Source organism: Nothoprocta perdicaria, unplaced genomic scaffold (assembly GCF_003342845.1).
Source record: "Nothoprocta perdicaria isolate Ctin4 unplaced genomic scaffold, notPer1 scaffold_258, whole genome shotgun sequence".
NCBI classification, from domain to species: Eukaryota; Metazoa; Chordata; class Aves; order Tinamiformes; family Tinamidae; genus Nothoprocta; species Nothoprocta perdicaria.
In genome coordinates this window covers 559,544-581,341 of record NW_020455486.1, presented here as the reverse complement: position 1 = coordinate 581,341, position 21,798 = coordinate 559,544, and the positions used below count along the sequence as shown (strand labels likewise).

At 48.8% G+C, this 21,798-nt stretch overlaps 1 protein-coding gene across 3 annotated transcripts in view; it reads right to left on the bottom strand.

Annotated features, from left to right (window-relative positions):
• Positions 1-1,856: 1,856 nt before the first annotated feature.
• The window catches only part of LDLRAD4 (low density lipoprotein receptor class A domain containing 4), a 235,267-nt gene continuing 215,325 nt past the window's right edge, over positions 1,857-21,798 (bottom strand). Inside the window, exons 1-4 of one of the 3 annotated variants that reach the window (XM_026040456.1) lie at positions 18,077-18,104; positions 13,838-13,992; positions 5,260-5,313; positions 1,857-3,472 (exon numbers count right to left, since the gene is read on the bottom strand). In XM_026040456.1, the coding sequence (XP_025896241.1) occupies positions 2,930-3,472; positions 5,260-5,313; positions 13,838-13,942 (702 nt within the window). In that variant the 5' untranslated portion in view covers positions 13,943-13,992; positions 18,077-18,104 and the 3' untranslated portion in view covers positions 1,857-2,929. Of the gene's footprint in view, positions 3,473-5,259; positions 5,314-13,837; positions 13,993-17,237; positions 17,323-18,076; positions 18,105-21,798 lie in introns of those variants that run through there. The other 2 variants (XM_026040455.1, XM_026040454.1) reach the window with 2 other exon arrangements.

The following is a 21,798-nucleotide window of genomic DNA, read 5'->3' as shown; positions in this document are numbered from 1 at the left end:
CTAATCTGATCTAACTAATCATGGTTAGAAAATACCATGTTTACCACCATAACAGTTGGCCCCATCTCTATGAACGGACTGCAAGCTTCCTTGCAGCAAGTAACAGAGGACTGTGCAGATGCAGGAAGAATCGCAGCCATTATGTGGGCCAATACAGAAGTATTTTTTAATATATTTTAAACTTTTTTAAAATAAACCTTTCCTACAGAACTGGTAAAATGGGTTAGTTTTTCCATGCAGCTTTTAACCCTCAGCCAAGGCAAATTAAGAGACAACTCTGCATATGCCTCATACTCAACAAGGTCAATGGGCTGCGTGTGAATTTCCTGGCACGCAGAGGTTGCAAAGGGGCTGTCTTCAAAGCAAACACATTCCCAAGAGGTGACCCTGAAGGTAAGTTCAAGGCTCRTTCCTGTGAGATCTGTAGATGGGGAAAAAATCCATATTCCACTGGCCCCGTGCCAGGGCCTGGTCCAGGTGAGCGCTGCCAACACAACCACTGAGTTYCAGTTCTTCGCCCCAAAGGCCTCCCGGCTGAATAATCCACATTTAGGCAACAGCGAAGTATCTGCATAGGCACACGCACTGTCTGACCACAGGATCACTTCCAAAGGACAGCAACATCAATGAAGACCAAAAGGCAATATCTTGTGGGGTTTTTATTTTTTTGACTAACGATTATGCTCAGAGGTTGTCTGCAAAAATCCAATTTCAAAACTTTTACTCCCAGGAACTAGACATGACAGACAGGCAACTAATCTTCCCTAAACCCCTATCCTGTGGGTCTGAGTAGAAAAAAGGAGGAATCCAGTCATGCAGTCTCTAACCTCTCCCTCTGAACACTAAGTAAATTAAAGGGCAGCTTTATCCTGCACTATGAGGGTGATTCCGACCGAGACACAACTACAGCGACAAACGGGGCTGCATATTCAGACCAACGGTTATTCAGATATTTTCTAAACTCAACCAAGACCAAATGAGCTTACAAAGGAAACGACCYAGGCCGAGACCCACGGAACTTGTGCACATGCACGGGCACGCACCCACACACACCGTTTTGGCATTAAAACTCTGCATAGATCAAGGAGCRGTTGGGTGAGGAGGGCCGGGCGCGCAGGAGCCCCGCGCGGGCYGCCCTGCAGCACGCACCAACCAAGCCTGCAAGCACGGAGAAGGGGAAAGATCTCGAACAGGAAAACCTCCCTCGCACCCACACATGCACCCACACACACATATATATTAGACACTATTCAAATTAAGACTCTAAAGGTTTTAAGTCCGTTTCTTGAAATGCATTTTAAGTGCAAGTTGTGCTTTTTCATGTGCTTGTGATGCCACTATCGCCATTTTTCAACTGCCTTCCAGTGCTGCACTTGCTCCCACACAAAACCAGCCAAGGAAGAAATACCCCACCTGCCATTTTACAGGTGGGTAGAATCTTCCTACTACCTTTAAGATCAGTGTGACAAAATTAGGGCTTACGAACACCCAGTTAATACATTAGCAATCGTTACCCGCAGGCACGATCCTGCCTGCATCCACGGGATGACGTGCGCGGAGGAGGGTCGGTATGGGAGGGCCCACAGCCAAAGGCCAGTGTTTTGCTGTGACATTAACTGGTGCTCCCGAGTCCCCTGCAGGGATGTGCAGCATCTGCCGCATCCGCGGGCTGCAGCCACCAAAGCCCACTCATTGCAACGCCACAGGTCTCCAGGGCTGAACAGAAGTGTCTAAAAGACGAAATGGGGAGTGAAACGCACAACAGTCTCTTGTATTTTAACAGCATTGCAGGGGAAAGAGAGCCCCACTTTGCATTTTTTAAACAATTTATTGCATAATGCCATGATATGTGACTAAGTACATTGCAGACTACAGTGAGGACAGAAACTTCTAAAACCTTAAGTACTGATGATACTGCATTAAGAAAAGGAAAAGAATGGCAGCACTTAGTTAGAATCAATATAAATTAGCACATCTGGGATTTTGTTTTGCCTTTTATGAAACAAAGTCTAAATCGCATCATAGCTAAACTCTTAACGGATGGAAAATGCTGGGAATTCATATTTGTCTCCTTCCAGCCAAAAGTCTGCAAGACACTCCATTGATGCACTGTTATTTGAATGCAAATTATTGCAAAGACAAGTTAAATGTCCCTGTATTTCTTGATTTTTATTAGTCAAGAGATGTTAGACTAAATCCTGTCCCCTTGCTCTAACAAACCCGGGGTTGCGGGGGGGGAGAAGAGGGAGTAACCTCCTCTGGATTACTTCTGGGCTCCATCATTATTCCACAGGTGAAAAGACAACATATAGAAGAACTTCACATAAAACAGTTCCCTCATATATATTTTTTTAAACATTAAGATAGTGCAACTTTTAAAAACACATTTATCACAACACAAATTAATTCCTTGCATTCATCTAAGTTCTCAACTTTTTATACCTTGGCACACAAAACAGGAATTTTGTCTCATATTAAAAAAATCCACACCCTGGGAGAAAAAAAAAGCAAACTGGCCAATTCTTCCCCCACTTATCTAGTAAAACCTTCTTCTTTTTCTTCTTCTTATTTCTGCCATTCAGTGAGTATAAAACAGGCTGTACAAGCCTCATTTCTGTGCTAAGTTTTTACTTTTTAGAATTAAATAATTGAAATAGTTTATTAAAAAAAAATAATATATCCCCCCCTCTTCCCTGCAACACTGCTCGTAGACAAACCGAATGGAAGTTTGTGTTTCTCTCTAGCTGTTTTGCATCATGCAATTCCCCTGAAAGGAATCAGAAACAAAGGCCTGGTTTGCGCACGTTTGGTTTTACTAAGTTGTACCCCGTGAGACGCAACAGCCCTGTGCACCAGAGCGGGGCGTCTTTCTCCGTCGCCCTCCTCGAACGCCTCTCGTCTTCAGTTCGAACGCGCCTGGCCGAGGAACTTAGACCAGGTTCCCTCCTTTCCTGTCTGGGCCTTTGCTGGGGACTGTTGTGCTCTCTGAATTGTTCTGCTGAAACTGAAGTCTGCTGCCCCTCTGCGAGGGGGGAGGCGCGTGGCTGTGCTGGTGATGGAAAAAGGAGGAGCCCGGGTAATGCCCCATGACCTCGCTGTACGTCGGGGGCGGCCCTTCCATCCTCCCGTTACTGCTGTASGTGGTTGCACTGATGCCCGAATTGCTGCTCGGCGGGCAGGGGCCCCCGTTGTACATGGAAATGTCTATCAAGTCGCTATCAAAAATGGTCCGGTTGGGCGGCGCCCTCACGGACTCCCGGTTGAGCTCCATCTGCTGCTCGGGGTCCCGCAGCTGCAGCGTGCACGGGCCTTGGTACGGCGGCGGCTCCTCGCCGTCCGAGAGCGAGATGGTGGGAGGCAGGTCGATCTCATGCTGCATGTAGGGGTAGGTGGGCTGGAAGCGACTGAAACGGTCCCGCTGCATGAACGACGGGGCGCTGAACCTGTCCCGGGGCCGGGGGGCGTACATGATCTGAAACGGGAGGAGAGAAAGGGGCGGCTGAGCCACGCGCCGCGGCGCCCCTCGCCAGCAAGCGACGGGACCGGCCGCCGCGGCGCCCGCCTGGAGGCTGAACGCAGCGGATATCGGGCGCGCACGTGGGCTCACGTGCGTGTTGGCATGGAAAGGAAAGGCAGGAGCTGGGGGAGGCATCTGGCACAAGGCATTTGAGAACAGCCCCAAGAGGGAAGATGAAGACCCCACACAGCTCCTTCTGACATTGGGAAAACATGCAGAACGGAGAGAAAAAAAAAATGTGTCTGTGTACACAGTGAAATACTCCAGGCTGGTTTTCTCTGCAGCTTTGAAAATTAATTACTTTTATGAAAACGTCTCGGTGCTGAATTTCAGCTGCAGGCTGAATCTCCACCTCCTACTGGAAGCTAATATAATACACGACATTACCAAAGAATTCAGATGGTCATTTTAGCACAGTTATAGAAAGGTCAAGCATATCTCACACCTTCGCTACCAGCTGTCCTCCCCCTTAGTTCTTAGTCAGAGCTCAGCCTCCAGTGGGGATCTAAAAGGCTTCTACGTTGTGAGTTGACAACAAAAAAAAACCCATATCTCTGGCATATTTAAGCCCTGAAGAAGGGCAGGATTTGCCAGAAGAAGAATTCAGGAGCTTCTGCTCAGTCTGCTCCAGACACATATTCATGCCCCTAGTTCTGAGATCTAGATCCATTGAGTTGCTGTTCTCATTTTTAGGCCCATGCAGGGTCTTTAGCCCTGGCCTCTTCACCAGGAAGATTCACTGTTAAATTAAGGAGAACGACGTAGCCCGGAACCACAAATGAGCAGGTGGAGCAGAGGGCTGCACTGGCTGCGTGACAGGAAACACTGGTGATAGGTGCTGTAAACCCTGCCCATGTCCATCCAAAGATGACTGCTGCTACTTAACCTTTCTATTTCCAGCAGTTATGTCCCGCCTCCCTCTTGAAATTTGCCCTAAAGAGCCTCTTTAGGCAGGTAAAACCAAGGAGAACACCATTCCTTTCTTTGAAAGCCTGGGGCATGGAGGAATGCAGGAAGGGGTTAGAAGGAGGCATCAGAGTAGCAAAAAACACACCCCAACTTTTGCTAACAAGCTTAGCAGCTAAAAGACTTGCCAGAAGACATAAATTCTTTCAATTTTTACATTAGCTGAAGGGGTTCCAACCCACACCTCAGGCTTCGTAGTAGCCTTGCTACCCTCTGCTTTCAAGACGTTCCCAATTTGTGGGGTGGAAGGTCAGTCATTCCTGCCTTTTGAAGCCTTTCTGTTTGCACTGCTACTGTAAACACTCACGGGGCAAGGACAAGAGGATTCTTGTTTGCTGAACCCTAATAATTACAGCACTCACCTGGAGAAGCTTCCACATGCGTTTTATATTAAAATTAGCCGGGCCACAGAGAAAGAGGAATTAGAAGAAGTCTTTAACCTAGTGGACAAGTTACTTGTAACAGGAAAACACAGGCAGGAGAATAAGTGGTCTCCCATATTCTGCTGAATGCTCCAATTACTGAGCCAATTGTTGGCGCCTCCACCACTCACCTGTGAAGGCCTACTGTGATACAGGGAGCTGCTGATGCAGGGGAGACATAAGGTAAGGGCCTAGTGAGAAAGTCTGAGACATTTATAAAATGTAAGTAAGACAGGCTCAGATAGGGTAAAGTTTTGTTTACTAAATAGCGGGTATGTTTTCAAGAGGGGGCAAATACACATGACAGGGAACAGGGCAGCACACTGGTAAAGGTAACAAGAAAACCATCGGTACCTCTGAAGGACCCTGGCGTGAAACGGAGCTTTCTGAAGGCCACAAGCACCCTTCCTGGAACGGAGAAAAAAAAAAACAAAAGCAAAAAATTAATACGCCACATGGTCATTTACCTCAGCACTACATCTCTTTTAAGAGCAGTCAGCTTGTAACAGCCGGTTGCCTCCATCTACGTAAGGGTGATGAGCAAGCACATACGTGGCCCCCAGCCCTTGGTGACAGCGAGTGCWGAGCGCAGACAAAAGCGCCGCGGCGGCGGCACCGGGGTGCTCACGGGCCGGGAGCCCGTGGCCAGCAAGCAGGGCTGGACGCACTGGGAAGAGTGCGGGGCCAGCAGCTCCCAGCGCTTCCACGTGGAGCGCGTCCCTGTGCCCTCCGTCCACTTGCGTCCCTGCGCCCTCCCAACGCAAGGCGGCCGCACCGGGAAGGCCGGCAGGTCCGGTGGAGCGGCCCRCCAGGATCTCGGCTTCCCAGCGAGGCGCACAGATCCACAGGGCCTCACGTCTGCAATCTCACTGCGGGGATGTTCCTCCGAAGGCAGGAGTGCTCTGGTCAAAACTGTCAGTTGCCCAATTCCCACCATGAACAGCAATTAAGCAACCGAGGTTTCAGCCAYCAATTCCCCTCAACAACCACTTCCCCAACCATCTTCTCAGGCTGGAGTATTTTCTCTTCTGTGGCTTGAAAGCCTGCTCTAACACTTTACACTCAAGGCACAGTAAAAGGACGAAGAAGAACATGTCAACAAGGGAAAACCACTGAAGGTGCATTTTTATGTTTTCTTTTCCATATTTTTAGAGTAGCAGTAACTACTGCAAAGGTTTTATTTTACTTGAAAACTTCAAGGCTGAAAAAAACACATCAGAAAAGCTATGAAGCACAGAAATTCAAATCTAGTACAAAAAAAGAGATATCAAAACATTAAATGGCCATGACCATTTTCCTGGAGATAAATCAAGTCTTATGATTCTACAGACAAAGCAAAAGGAAAGAAAATGCGTGCTGTCCCAAAAGATGTTATTCTGTATGGACCGATGTCAAATCCTACCCTCCTGCTTTTTTTCACTGCAGCACCTCTCAGTGTATTTCAGAAGCAGAAACAGACCTAGCTGGAAGATCGTGATGACAGTGCAAGACCACAGGCCTTCTGTGACGGACAGGGACCAGAGCTGCTCCAAGAGTCATTCCCCGCAGGAATCAGCTGCTAAGGAAATGCTTCAAATAACCAAGTTGGCCAAGTACTTTTCTTTTGTAGCCTTGGAAGCAGATTCAGAAGGAGACTGACAAGTGTGATTATTCCCAACTTCCTTTTGCAAATGACCTCATTTGGAATAACCTGATATGAAGGACAAAGGCAGATTCACATGCTGCTGTGGATATATTAAATTTTGTCTGCAGCAGAAATAATAATTGTCTAACTGCAGTGGCTCCAGTACTCACCACCACTCCATCACATAGATACCCTCATTTTGAAATATCTGAGGGCGTATTTGCACAATTAAAGACAACCAAGTTATCAGTAGCTGACCAAGCAGGCTCCCAGCCTGTTGCAATTATTAAGTAAAACATATTAGTCAAAGCTAAAGCGCTCAGTCAACAGCTCACAAGCTATGGGCCATATGTAGCCCAGCAGCAGTATCCTCTGGGTGACGGTTTGAAAAATACGGTAGCGTGGAGCGTTACATTTCATGCAGCCAACTCAGTCTCAGTTCAGGCTCAAAGCAGAGGAAAGTAGAACAAAAATGAGCCAGCTCAGAAAGGAAAGCTGCCAGCAGCAACACTGCAGTTACTGAAGACTTGAGAGAGTTGGGATGTGGAAGCAGAAACATGGATTCCCAGCCTAAGACCCATCTCACCTAAAGCAGGGGAGCAAGAAGAGATGAGGGCACAAGGAGGTATCTGGGAAGACCTCCCTGCGCTGAGAGGACCCTGGATCTGTACCTGCAGACTTGGGAACAAGACCTTGCACCAGGCACGTCCAACAGAAACCACCTCCTGCTAGAGGAGCTCAGGCCTTCACTGCTSACACCGGAATCCCCGTACGAGGAAAGACCTTGCCTAGAGGCACTAGAGGAGYTGCAGGGACCGCACAGAGTGTGACAGGGGTGCTGGGACACCCGGGCCAAGGCTATGGAGCCCAGGGCACTCTCACCAGAGCTTCTCTACGCGAGGAGGCAGAAGTGCTGGAGAAGCAGCTGAACTCCAGCCTGTGAGAACCTCAGGACAGATCTGAATGACAGATTCCTAGATCTTTCAACAGAGCAAACATACTTCTCTTGCCAAGCAATTTATTAAAAATACGTTTCTAAACTACATGGCTATTCTTAAAGACAGGAATTAAAGTTTTGAATATATCAGCCAATACCACCCTGTCTTCTGATTCCTGCCTGAGCCTGACAACCCACAGGGTTGCAGTGGCCCTGCAGGAAGCACATCGCCCAAGGAGATCAGATGTGACTGTCCGAGGTTTGGTTTTCTCTAACTGCTGCACCTAGGGCAGGTGAGGGTATCTCTCTGCAGGGGAGGTAAGGTTCCCATTCTCTCTGAACGAAATCTCCAGTCAAATATGTAGAATCACTGAGGAGCCAAATGAAATCTGCCTCTCCTGGAGCTTCTTGCTCCAGTACAATGTATGTAAATGCCTCTCTGCATGTTCTCGTCATAGTAAAACCGAGAATGAAATCAGTATTAAAAATAAGAGCAGGGCACTTCCTTCCTGCTCTTGCAGTTTAGGCAGTAGATATGGATGTGCAAAGCCCACGTAGCTGGTGCAAGAATTTACCCAGTTTTCCTGTGGGAATCTTCTTGTATCACTGATCTGTTGCTCACAGGCACCCAATAGCTAACCTCACACACTTCAATTTCCTCTGTCTGAAACAGACCCAAAGCATTCAGACCTGAGTTTTAATATTTACAATGAAAAGCAAGAAGAAGCAGACACATTTTTTTTCTATAAACTGTATTAATTTCCAACATGATTAGGTTTTGGAATGAAAAAGATTGAGTCTTTGTGGTAAATCCCGACCCTGCAAATAACACCAAAGGAAGAAAAATCTTAGGGTTCCAGCTAAGTCTTTTGCTGCCCGTTAGATGCTCTTAGGTTCAAGGATAATTTATGGAACAAATTTGGAGGATTATCTTTTGAAATAACAGTAGCATTTGATAAATCACGCTGGGTGATTACTTAATTATCTTAAGGTACTGATTATTTAAGTCAAGCTTTAAAACTTATGAGACTGGATAAACCTAAGCTAATTTGCTTAATTTGTATTTTACAAAGATTTAAAGCTTCCAGAATTAAAGAGGTTAGGAAGGTGACTCTTCAAGGCCATTCCTGCTTCCCGGAGCATGCAGTGCCATCCAGCCAATTTGGCTCCAGAAGAGACAGACTTGATGGAAGACTGATTTTGTCTGTCTGTCATTCAAACCAAACTACAAACAAAAACACTATGCTCAGTAAGAAAAACCTCTCAAAGTGTAATGAAGCAAAAGCAACCTATATGATACAAATTCCAAATAAGCCTATTACCTTCTGATCAAGTGGATATTCCAGTCCTCAGGTGGTTTGAAAAGCTCCAACTGATTTAGGATGGGTTCAGTTTTCAATTGCCAGCCCTCCCCTGGCTCTGTACATATATTCTGTGTTTACCTTGCTTATTTACTGTTTCTCTTGTGGAAAATTCTTTCCATTTTTACATTTCTGACAAATAGAACTGTCTTAAATTATATCACCTGAGAAGCAGAAGCTAGTTTTTCATTCACTGAAACACACTGGAGGCACTAATTTATTCTCTGCCTCTTTTTTATTTGTTTTCACATTAAAGGTACCTCTTTTGCCCTTACCTAASCTCGTTTGTTTCATTTTTAACACACACTTGCCTTCTGCAGATGAAGTGCTTCAGGTGTAGTTTCTGGTTTTGGCCCTAGGTGGCAGTGATATATTATACCAGGTTAAAGCAGCGGGTTACTTAAAATACTCCGGGAAGCCAAGGCTCACAGGTCCTTCCTCTCTGCTTGCTCTTGAGTTATACAGACCGTCCCTGCTCTGAAGATCACAGCATTTCCCTCTGAGCCTAAGCAGAGCACAACTGTTGTGTATGCCCTAGCAGAATGACAAGCATTGCAGAGAGGCTCCTCTTTCCCTTCAGGCTGTGTGGCCCAAGGGCAGGGAAGGTTGGAGTGCCGGGCAGGGCGCACACAGCGCCAAAGAGAGGAGCTGCAAGCAAGAGAGAAATAATTATGGGGAGAAGCAAACCTCTCACTTGTCGCCTGCCTCCCTAGAGCTGCGGTCACAGTGATTATTTCTGCCACTTGATGCTCTAAGGCCGGTGTTTCTCCAGCTCCCCAGCGCCGGCGTCGCACGCTGGGAGCCCTCCGGCTGTCAGCACTGCTGAGTGTTCCCTGCCGCCCTCCTGATTCCCTCCTCTCTTTGCCCCACAAGGGCTGCTGCACTAGCTCCAGTGCGGAGCATAGTGTTCCTGCAACTGCCCTCGTGGCCCGCTCTTGCCCATGTGGGCGGCCGGAGGGCTAAAACCTGCTGTGGGGCACGCAGGAGCTGTGGGGCACGCGGCCGGCTGCTCCGCACTCTTTCAATATCCATGCTGGAAGAGAAGAAAGACACCAGGCAACAAGYGGCCAGGACAGGGAGAAGGAATCAGTGGAGGAGCATCGGAAGCTCGTTCAACATCTCCCCATGAGCATCAAATCTGAAAGTGCTTCTCAGATTTGCTTTCCCTCAGTGTCCTCCTGGAAATCACCCCTGATGACACCAAGTTCATCATCAGGAAATGAGGTTTATCTCGGTTTTGCCCCAGCACACAGGGTGGCCCCATGGCAGTCCCTGGGCTGCACTATCCCCGTCCCAGCAGAATCCATCAGGTCAGGGACCATGCTGCCCTCCCCATGCAACGCGGATCCTTGCAGGGCTCGGGCAGCAGCTCCCAGTGCCCGGTCCCCCACGGCCGCCCCTCTGCAGGGAGAGCTCCTGCTTCCGCATGGAAGCGGCTCTGGCCGCAGTGTGTGTGGGGACGCGTGGCCGGCTGCCGCCTGCCCCCCAGCTCCCCACCTCAGGGATCGCCCCCCACGGCAAAGCCCAGCGCTCCCTGGGGATCCTCCAGGGTTGGGAAACGGTTAATACTGCACTCGTGGTGACAGGGACACCGCTGAGCGCCGCACGCAGCGCTCGCGTCGCGTTGCCTTTCGCATCAGCGCGGCTGCCGCTCGGCACCGCTGCRTCCCGCACCGCTAACGCTGCCAAAACTCCTACTCCTGCTAAAAYGAGAGCCGTGGTTGACCTCCCCCTGGAGTGATGGAGCCCGTGGGGTTTACAGGTCCTAATATCCCCGCGAGAAGCCAGCGGGGTGCGGGGCTGGCCACGCAGGGCTGGCAGGAGGCCTCAGCAAAGGCCCTGCAGGAAACAGTGTCTCTGAGCACTCTGATCACCCTGCCCAAGGGGTGATCTCGGGTCCCACCACACTAACCAAGTAACACATAAACAAACAGAGACAGATCAAGGAAAATTCTGGAAGATAACGAGACCCTAGAAGGGATGAAAAGGGGAGGAAGAAAAGAAAGAGGAGATCTTGATGAACACAAAGGGAAGTACATCTGCAGGACAAGAGTGTAGCACCTACTTTTCAGCATGCATTTGCCATAGAGCAACCCCTGATACTTCGTCTGGGGTCAGTCCCTTTTCTGCCCTTCGGGTCTCACTAACATTTGTGAGTCTAATAATATTTCATGTTCTTTTATCACATTAATTCCACACTTTTTTCCTTCCATGAAGGAAGTTTAGCCAGACACAGAAGAAACCCATATGGACAGCTTTTTCTTCATTAATTTGGAGACCTGACTCAATGAATTTTAAAGGAGTGAGCTTGGTTATAAAGGTGCTCAGGAGAACTCACTTGGTCCACTTGCACTGCACTTCCTAAAAGAGCCAAAATAAAAAATATCAGCTGTTGAGTATTGGGTGTTTAGGGCACCAGAAACCTGTGCAACTCAGCTGAAGTTCAGCTGTTGGAACACACGATTATCTAGAAAGAGGAGCAGCTTAAGAAAAAAGAACAAAACTGAACACATCCATGGAAAAATACACCCCACTGAATCAAGGAGGCTGGATTCCATCTCTGGATGCACCTTTGGAGCTAACATGCAGGAGGTTTCACTTCAGAGTCAACTGCAGGAACTGGCCAACAGCCAGTTCATTTACTTTGTTTTTCAGGCAGCACTGCTAACTTCCTCTATTTTCATTCACCATTTCTCAGACAATAAAAGGCCTGAGTCACAATGGGATTTTCATTAGACACCAGTAGTTAATAAACCTTTCAGCCTGTTTTCAGAATCTAGATACCATAAAAACCTTGTTCCCTTGGAAGCATCCCAGTTACCCACAGCATTCACGTACCCAACAACACTGCCTGGTTAAAATGAGAATGTGTTTTAGAAATGTATAATCTATCCTGTGTTTTACGACTCCTGCTATCTCTTTACTTTGTACAATTCACTCAGCTTTGGACAATGAAATGGACTGGTCATTTCCAGTTTCATTTCACAGAACAAATGCTTTCATTTCCTGGTTTTCATGCATTTTATGCTGCTTTGATTATTTGTGCTGAGAATAGCACATTATTAGTTTCCATCAGAATTTCCTTCTAACATCTAAGACAAAGGAAAAATCACGTGTGACATCTCAGATCTCAGAGAACACTGAAGTCCTGTTTTGCATAAATACGATAATCTTTTAAGAACAGTTTGGCTTATCAGAAACCCAGACGCGCAACAGTGATGACAAACCTGTACCAGGAAGTCCTCAGAAGAATTAGTAACCAGTTCTTGCCAACCAATCATCGATTCCTATTAATTGCTCACTTGACTATGATTATCATTACTTACATGGGTGCCATCAAAATGAAACTGAGTCAATGTTTTAAAAATGATTTAAGAGCAGTTTTGGATACGAAAGCAGCCCCTGAGTTCCCACTGTCTAATCACATGTTATTAATCACAGAAAAATGATGTTTCCTCCCTTGCTTCCAAGAGAAAGGCCCAATTCACTCTAATAACAGACAATACTAATGAACCATACAAAGAAAATAATAGGTTACTTCATGCATTTGACAGCTTATTGCAGTTTTAAAAGATTTCCAAAGACAAAAATACGTTTCCTTTATCTCAAATTATTTCATTTTAGGCACTACTTGTAGCAATTATAGCCAACATTTTTCAGCCAGAAGTGTGGCTCTTCAATTACTGTGTCCATTTCACAGAAATTCTCAAATTAATCTGACCATTTTTTCCTGCCCAGAAGTCCACAAGGTTGAAGTTTCACAGCTCTAATTTCCTTTGTGGCCAAATTGCTACGAAGTATTTGTGAATGATCGGGGTGGCAGGGTCAATCCCGGTGCCGCCGTTCCTGCCTGCGCCTGTGCCCGCTGGGCTCCGCTTGAGCCCACATCATTCCCGCCTCCTCCTGCTCCCGCTGGGCTCCGCTTGAGTCCACTCCGTCCGCACGCTCCACGCGCTGATCTGGCTGCCATCTACCCGGGCCAAAAAAGCACTTAGTTTGCAGCCAGATGAGCTCCCTGAAGCCTCTCCAGCTCCCCAAGGAGCACAGAGAGATGGGAACACAAGACAGCAGTGGAAAGAGGAGTGAGGCTTAGCCAGGTTTAAACTATTAGGGGACTGTGCCTTCCAGTTGAAATTACATGATTTTTGTGGACAGTCAAGCCAAGCAGCAAAKCCCGTGCTGCTGTTAGGAGCTCACTGCATCGCAGAAGCTCCGCTCCCAACGGCCGTGGCAGGCAGCAAAGGGGCCAGGAGCGTCTCTCTCYGTGGACACCAAGAGTACGTGAGAAAGGATCTCCCCACAACAGCGCGGGACACTGTGGCACTGCGAGCTTGGGGGGATATCAAGGTCAGGGACACTGTGTGGTTAACCCCAACAAGACAGCAATGGATCCCAACTGGTAAACRTCTGGCTCACAAGCCAAGTTAAGGGCTCGGCTGGGCACAGCCTTTCTGCAAGACTTGACTCAGTTTCAATCTGAGGCCTTCAGACCTGTAACAAGGCTTCTTAACCATCCCAGCTCTCCGGGGAGAGATCATTTGACTAATATTTTCTTGCTGCTGCAACGAGACAGATGAAATGCTGTATTTTCCTAGGCATTTCAATCCAGCAAACTGTTATTGCAGTTTCACAAAACAGCAATACTGGTAAAACTCCAGGAAGAGATTAATAAATACAGAGATAGTTACAGCAACATATATTTAACTCTTCACACCCCAGGTGGTTTCTGTTCACTCCTCTTCCGCTCCCCTTGAAACTGCAGCAGCAGCAGCAGCACACAGGACTTCATAACRGAGCCCCCATATGCAAAATAAAGCTGCAAAAAAACAAGCTGAGTTCAGGCTCTCCGTTTTAGCCCACTGAAAAGTACAGCCACAACAAACCCAGCTACAGGAGGCGGCAGAAAACAGAAGTTTTGGGGGCAGTTGCTCATAAGGGGGCTTCTCGGGAGCCTGTGACACAGACCAGTAAAGCATGAGAAGGAAGGTGGTTTGGGGCGCTCRTACTCACCGTCTGCAAAGCCTCTTCCTGCCTTCTGCCCTGGCTCTGTCGGTTGATGAAGGAGCGTGTCGAGAGTTTGTAATGGTTCAACAGGCAGATGATAACCACCACCATAACAGTTATCACCACTATGATGATGATGATTTGAACAAACTCCAGTTCAGCTGCAAAATGGAAAAAGAAAAGCAAAAAAAAAAGAAACAAAAGTCAGTCACACACAAAATGTCAGTCATAACAGCAATAAGCTGAAAATACTCCCTCCTTCATCAAAATTGATCCTGATTAAGATATTTACTGGTATCTATTTTGCAAATTTTTACAAAGAAATCTATGTCCTAAAAATAATTAGTTTTAAATTATTTTCTAGCAGTGCTGCTCTATCGATACTGAGTGGCTGCAAGTCAAAGGTAAGAAGCTTCCCTGACATCTTTCACCGCAGCCCTCACACACAGTGAGTTCTTCAGCAGAAACACAAAGGATGAGCCTATGGCCAACACAACAATTCCACTTAAAATAAAACCTACTTTAAGAGCCGCCTGCAGTGCCAAGAGAGGCTAAGAGAGATCCAAAGCTTCACAGCAGAGCTCATGGAGAGAGGAATTGGGACATTCAGTGTGTTTCTGTGATTAACATTCTGCTGTTAGTCTTTATCTACCAAAAAGGAAGGAAGACTACGGGGAAGACTGTCCTTGATCTAGATCTGCGAGCTAGTGTGAAAGCAGTGAACAGCTTTGTCTTTAACTTCACCTTATCTAAACCAAGCTGAAAGCAAACCTCTGTTCTAGCGAACCTACAGGTAATGTTTGCTTCAGCTGCTTACCCCTCCTCCAACTGCAGTAAAATTAACTTTTTAGTACATTGCCAGACATTTAAAAGTCTAAAAAGTGTTCTGGTCTGCCTAAACCAAGACATGTTGCTCTGTGGTTAAGAATGACATGCAGACTGACTCGCTGCAAGGCACACAACGCGACGCACCCCATAAAAGCCCGTCACACAACAATTACRAAGTATATTTAGAATCAAATCACTCGCAGCCACTCTTGAGGCCCTTCAGCTACAGGGGAGCGGCAACGGGTGCACAAGCTAAGAGCGCATAGGGCCCCTTGGAGTTACAGTTGCTGCTATTTCTATGGAAGATGCACTGCTCACAGGGGACCCTCTCGAGCCCAGGGACAACCCCCAGTCAACGGGAGGGGGTCTCTGGTTGCTGGGGTACAAAGGAGCCAAGCGGTGGCACTTGCTCAGTTCTCAGAGCTTCTCAGAAACGACACGACTTCTGGTGGCCAAAATGTGACTTTAGTAACGTGGTAGACAAGTCCTGCTTTAAAAGAAATGCCAGTGAGGAAGAAAAAAAAAAAGATACTGAAAGTTGAAAAAAGAAAAGGGACAAAGCAAATATAGTGGAGGGAACAAGCGTTCTCCCTCATCTCTCTCACTTGCAGTCATCCTCGCCCTGCAGTGTAATAACAGGAGCTGGAGCTTAYGCCAACGCCGTGCGGCTGCGAGGCCGGGCTGCAAAAGCACAGCTCACACTCCACGTTCAGGACGTCCTGTGGGGGAACCAAGGGAAAGCCGAGTTTGTTGCACCARTCGAAGGTTTCTGCCAAGTGTAACCTCAGCCCTCAAGAGCGGGGAGGGCAGCGGTGCCAGAGGGAGGCTCTGGATGCTCCAGCACCAGCTTGTGCCCCAAAGTCCCGCAGTTTGCCCCCRTGTGCAGTGGACAGGAGCACACGAGGATCCCTGGGATGCTCACAACATCATCAGCTGAACTCACTCAAAGCCACGGGATGATTAAAGGGGCCTGGAAGAACGCAACAATATGTCTACCATTTAATTTCTCTTCCCTGGTAAGCACCATCCATTCATTAGCAACACCGTCAACACTTATGAATAATTTCATCAGTCAGTGTTTTGCAGCCTCCCTCTGCTTTTGCTATCAAGCCCATATGCAGCATCCCATGTGCCATTTTTCTGTCCTGAGGCACTGGAAGATAATGATGTCAGCACTGAAAGAGCCAAAAGCAGCAGGCAAAGAAATTAATTATATAAAAAAACAACAACAACAAAGCAACAACAACAAAAAAACATGTTTAAGCGTAGAGCCAGATTTTTTTCTTGGGTCAAAAGTGCAGAGCRCAGACTCGACACAGACAACAAATGCTGCAGTTCAGATTCTGTCAATGCCAAGTATCAAAGGGTTTCTTTACCCTAAACTTTTTTCTCCCCCTTCACATCATGTAATATTTTGTGACTGGAAATTGAGAGACTGTTGCTAAAGGGCGACATGCAAAACAAGCAATGTTGACTTAGGCTTTCCTAGAATGCTACGATCACTGCAGTGACATATTGCTTCTATATCTGCCAAGGGCAGAGTCTGCTAAATTTATCAAGGCCCCAGCATTTCAGGGGCAGGGGACAGTTCCTCCCCTCTGCAAATAAATGATCAGGATTGGAAGCACATCTCTCATGGGATGAAAATCACTGGAAAACAACCGACCAAAAGGCGGCCATGCCCCAAAATCACTGTGCCCGAGGGCRAGCTTCATCCCGCAAACACTAAGATGTAACAAAACTTCCCACGGATGTTGGAGAGGATTTTCTCACTGGAAAGGGGAGGAAGAGGGAAAGGCGGGGGGAGATGTCTGGCATTTCCTCGCTCCCGACTCCTCCTCCTCCTGAGCACCAGGTTATTAATAGGCAAAAAGAAAGGGGGAAAGACGGTCACAGAAGCGGCCTCTCGTTCCCGAGGCGGCTGGCGGYGACGCGGAGGGTTCCTGGCGGCCGCTGCCACACACTTGGTCACAAACACCACTTGGTCCCTCCTGCCCCTGAYGAAGCCCACGGCCGTGCCCTGGCCCAGGAGCCCGGGCACCCGGGTGCTCTCATCCACAGACCCCTATTCCAAAACATGGATTCTTTTCCCCCCTCCCCATAAATGTAGTGGGGAAGAGTGTGAAGAAAGGCAAGATCAACTTTTATCTCCCCCTGCCTCTCTCTTACACACACACACATACTTCTTCACATGCAGGAAATAAAATTTATAGAATATTTCTCCCCTCAGATTTTCCCTCACACAGGCATAACAAGGCAGTTCCGCAGTTCATGAAAACACCTTTGCAGGAAAATAGGAAAGGAAGAAATAATGTCTTATCCTAGCAATAAGCACAATAATGCCGCAAGTGCAGAGGTCTGGGTCGTCACCCGACGCGATCATTTGAAAGCAAACTCTCTCTCCCAGGCGGCAAAGTGCTCCTCGCGGTGCCGGGCTGGGATCACCCGCAGCTCCCGGAGCCACACAGAGGTGCTGCCGTGTGGGAATTCCCTTTGCTTCGCTCCGACACGACCTGGGCACTAAGCTCGCGGTAACCCTAGCCATGCAAAACCACGAAATAGAATAAAATGGGAGTACCTCTTTCCAACAACAGGTCTTTTAACCGTGCATCCTTCACCGCTGTACTGTTAAGCTGCTCACTGGACATAATCGTGTCCTCTGGAAAAGGGATCGGAGCCTCTCGGTGGAGCCCCCGGCGGGCGCCGCATCCCCGGGCAGCCCGTGGGGCAGGCGCGTCCGGCGGCCGCTCGGCTCGCTCGCGCGGGGCTCCCGCCTGCAGCCGGCCTGCTCCGTCTGCCTCTCTGCCTGCCTGCCTGCCTGCCTGCCTGTCTGCCTGTCTCTCTGTCTGCCTGTCTCTCTGTCTGCCTGTCTCTCTGTCTGCCTGTCTCTCTGTCTTTCTCTCCCTCTCTCTCTCCGGTCTGTCAGCGGGGCCCGTCCCAGGTGCTAGACAAAATGCTGTGGCTCAGACCGCAGACTGCGGCTACCAATTATCGACTGCCATCGGCAGAGAGCGGAGCTGCAAAGCAGCAGGAGCCTGGCGGTGCCCTGGAGACGGACACGGAGCGCGGGTCCCCTCTCTGCAGCCCGGCTGAGGCAGGCCTGCGCGCCGGCTTATCCCCGGAAAAAAAATAAGATAAATACAAACACGAAGCGTGCACACGCGTGCCGGCGGCGCACGCAGGCGCCCGGGAGCGCGCCTCGGCTCTCAACAGCACAACCTGTCTAGGCTTTGTCTGGAACAAAATGAAAAAAAAAAAAAAAAATCAGCAAGGGGAGTGAAAAAAAAAGAATCTGCAAAGCTCGCCTAAAATCCTTCTCTCTTGATCCCTGCCGCAAGGCTCCTGCCTTGCGTGTCGGCGGACAGCGAAAGAGAGAGCGAGGGAAAGAGAAAAGTAGAAGGAAGATGCATATCTTACCCACGCCGCTCGCGCAGCGGCCTCGCCGCTCGCCGCGGTGCTCTTTAAACSGCGCCGGGTGACACTTAGAGGCTCCTAATTCTTCCGCGTTTCTGATCCAGCTCGGCGTGCGTCATTCCCGGCCCCGCGCGCTCCTTCAGTCAATCCCGCGCCGCGCTCCCTCCCCACGTTGCCCGGAGCCGCTCGCACACGCCGCCCGCTCTCCCGGCCGGGCACCGGGAGCGCCGGGAGCGCCGGGAAGCTCCCGTGCGCGCCCCGCATCCCCGCGCTCCCGCCACAGGCACCAATGCCTCCATGGGAAGTGAGGGATGGGGGGAGGAAAACACGCAGCTGGGATCGAGTGTCACACACGAGCTTTAGGCTGCGAGATCTCCTTATATCCGAGTTAGAGACACTCGGAGTTTTCCATCGCATTTGCAAAATTCATAAACACCAGTTGTTCCAAAAGGATCAATTGCCCCCCCAACACAGCAATAAACTTCTCCAAACTATTTCACAGCCCAGACAGTAATTCTAAGCCTATTCCTACTCCAATAACTTAAAATGGTCTCAGTAAAGAATTTTTATCCCCAATTCCTCATTACTTATATTTCCCATGCTGCAGGTATACAGCCATTAAAAGCGACCAGAGGAACCTTCAGAAGTCAAAGTTGCAAATTTATTATGAAACATTTTAGGGAGAGTCCAAGGGCTTAAAATATTAGGGTGACACATGCTGGGATAATATTGCAAAACTTTAACCACCAGGAGAAATAATCCAGGTAACCTCAAGCAATTTATCCACAGAAACTTAGAAAGGAGGAAAGAAAAAAAAAAAAAAAAAGAAGGGAAAAAAAGGGGGAAGGGGTGGGGAGGGGAAGGGAAGGAAAAAATACCAGAGTGAATTTTTTGAGACTTGGGCTCCAGTTGCGCGTGCATTTCCTTGGCAGAGCTCCCGGCTGGAGCCGTATCCGCCTTCCCTTTGCCCCCTCGGCTCGCGCCAGCACCACCAGCGAGCCAGCGTTTCCGTCTGGCTGATTGTCCGGCTGGATCGGCAGCTCCGCATGGACACTTCCTTATGGGGTGTCCGTGGCTCGCGGGCTTGCAGGCCCGCTGCCCTGTGCTGCTGAAGGCGCATCTGCACGAGCAGGAGGAGAGATTTTGGCCCCTTCCAGTCCAGCTTGGCCCCCACGGCACTCGCTGTGAGGGACCACGGAGGCAGAGCCAGTGCCCTCCATGCCATGTAGACCCCTGCGCCCCAAGGGACAAGGCTGGGCACGAAGGGAGCAAAGACCAGGAGGGGACACAGGCTCCGCGCTGGTGGCATCAGGACCCCTCATGGGGCTGGTGGCATCAGGACCCTTCCCCCGTCACTGCAGTCTCTCCTCCTCATCTAGATTTATTAAACCACGCTGATGTGTAGCTGAGTACTGCTAAGTGTAGGGTCCCAGCTCAAATCCTACAGACAGGCTGGGGGATAGTGATTGTGGCCAACAAACAAATACCCTCCTGGGGGGTTACCCGAAGAGCAGAAGGAGTTTAAATGATGTTGAGTAGAACCGGGCATTCCCACCTACATTACTGCTACCAGCAGAGGGAAGTCGCTCAGAACAGGTAGCACATGTGGAGCACCTTCAGAATGACAGACCTATCCCCCCTGCACAGTGTCCAGGAAAGAATTAACGCTACAGACTTTATTGTTTTAAAGACACCGCTGTTGCGTGGGTCTGACCCACTCTGTGCACCGAGGGGGCTGTCGAGGCCGGCGGCCTTTCCGTTGTTCTCCACTCCCAAGGCTTTAGGGCTGACAGGTATACTGAAGTATTCCAGAGCCAAAAAACTAACCCTCCTATGTCAACCCCAACCTCATGTTTAAAATAAGAAAATGGTTTCAGAGAAGCCCAGTTTGGAAGCTGAAAACAAAAGTTAAATCAGTATGGAGGTTTCAGTGCTCTTCTTCCTTTTGTTCTCTTACAGTGAGAGAAACATCCCTGCAAGTTCAGATGACTTTTCGTCCCTTAAAGGGCATTAACTCACAGCACAGAATTATTGCTTTGGCACTAGCAGCATTCCCTGCACGGAGGGGCTGACACATGACACACTGCGTTCCCGCCGCAGCTCCCTGCTCCCCTACCCGCCAAACGTTTGTTTAATGACGTATTATTGCACAGGCCCCGTGAGTCACGAATGCTTACAGACTACCGTATCCATAAACAAGGCGCCCGGAGCATCCTCAAAAACGCCCTCAGCACAGGATTAGGACCATTACCTATTTGTTAGGCATTTACCATCGAGTTTTCACTGTGAATCAAGCCCTTTCAGCGCCAGCCGTTCAGCGAGCGCCTCATCAAAGCTGCGCTTGCAACAAGGGCAGCRAACCTGCTTCCTCCTAAAAATAAAGGATGCATTTACTGATCTGTCCCCCACCTGTATCAGTTGTGGCTGGGGGAAAAAGTACATAATTCTGGAACCAACAAGACTAAAAACTTTTATTTTTACTAGATTTAATTTTACTGATACTTTTTTTTTTGTTTTACTAATTTTACTAATCTTAAGGGTGTTAGTAGTTTCCCACTTACACTGCTTCCCATCCCAGTCTTTCTTGGCTTTCTGAAGACATTACTGACTTTGGTCAGACTCTCAAGACACCCTAAAAGGTAAGAGACTCCTAACAAAGTTTTGTTCACAAAGACTGCTAAAAAGTAGGAAAAAAGACTCTTGAAATTAGAACCTCTAAGGGGATGTGTTTTCCTGCTCGCAGTGCACCCCGCTAGCTGGATCACCGTAAATCTGGCTGGTGCACTGAGCCTCTGCACAGACGCGCTTGTCCCTCCCTGTGCTGAGAAACAGCTCTAAGCACCTTCAGGCCAGAAGATCTCTGAGATGAGCACAAACACAGGGCTATTGATGCTTGGTGCACTGTCATRCAGAGTTACGCATGAGGAGGAGCTTCTTCAGTGTGAGGGTGACAGAGCAGTGGAACAGGCTGCCCAGGGAGGTTGTGGWGTCTCCTTCTCTGGAGGTCTTCAAAACCYGCCTGGATGCCACCCTGTGCCACATGCTCTAGGTGTGCCTGCTTGAGCAGGAAGGTTGGACTAGATGATCTCTAGAGGTCCCTTCCAACCTTGARTATTCTGTGATTCTGTGTGATTTAATGCAGAAGATGACAGTGTTCAGGCCTCTAAATTAACCTCCTGATAAAGCTGTTCTTTACCCTGTATTAATAGGAAGGATTGTTAAACTGAATTCTGATTTTTTTTTTTTTTTTAAATCACTCTTTGCAATCCTCAGCTGAAGAGCTCCCTCCAAACCCCGTTTCCTAGAAAATCAGTGGTCCTTGATCTGCAGCGCTCCACAGCGCGCATGCTGGGCGCAGTGGCCACGCGTGCCGTAGTTTGTTTTCCTGYGCTGGAAGGAGAGTTCATCCCGGGACACAGAGCTACAATGTGCCGTCGTAAAGGTAATCAGCCTTTCAGACCTGGCTGGCTCTGGCTCCGCTTGTGCTGGCAAGTGAGAAGATSTCCTGGTGAGTGCTCCCCGCTGCAGCTCCGCTAGCGCCCGGCTCATTCACAGCGTCAAGCGCCRCGGTGCTAACGGCACCCGGGCCTCTTTGTCCCGGAGGTTACGCGGCCGCCAGCACCGCTGCCCCCGTGTCCCCACTGAAAAACAGGCACATCCCAGTGCCGGRGCACAGGGAACAGCGGGCACGGAAGGCAGCCGCAAATCCAAGGGTGACAGTCAGG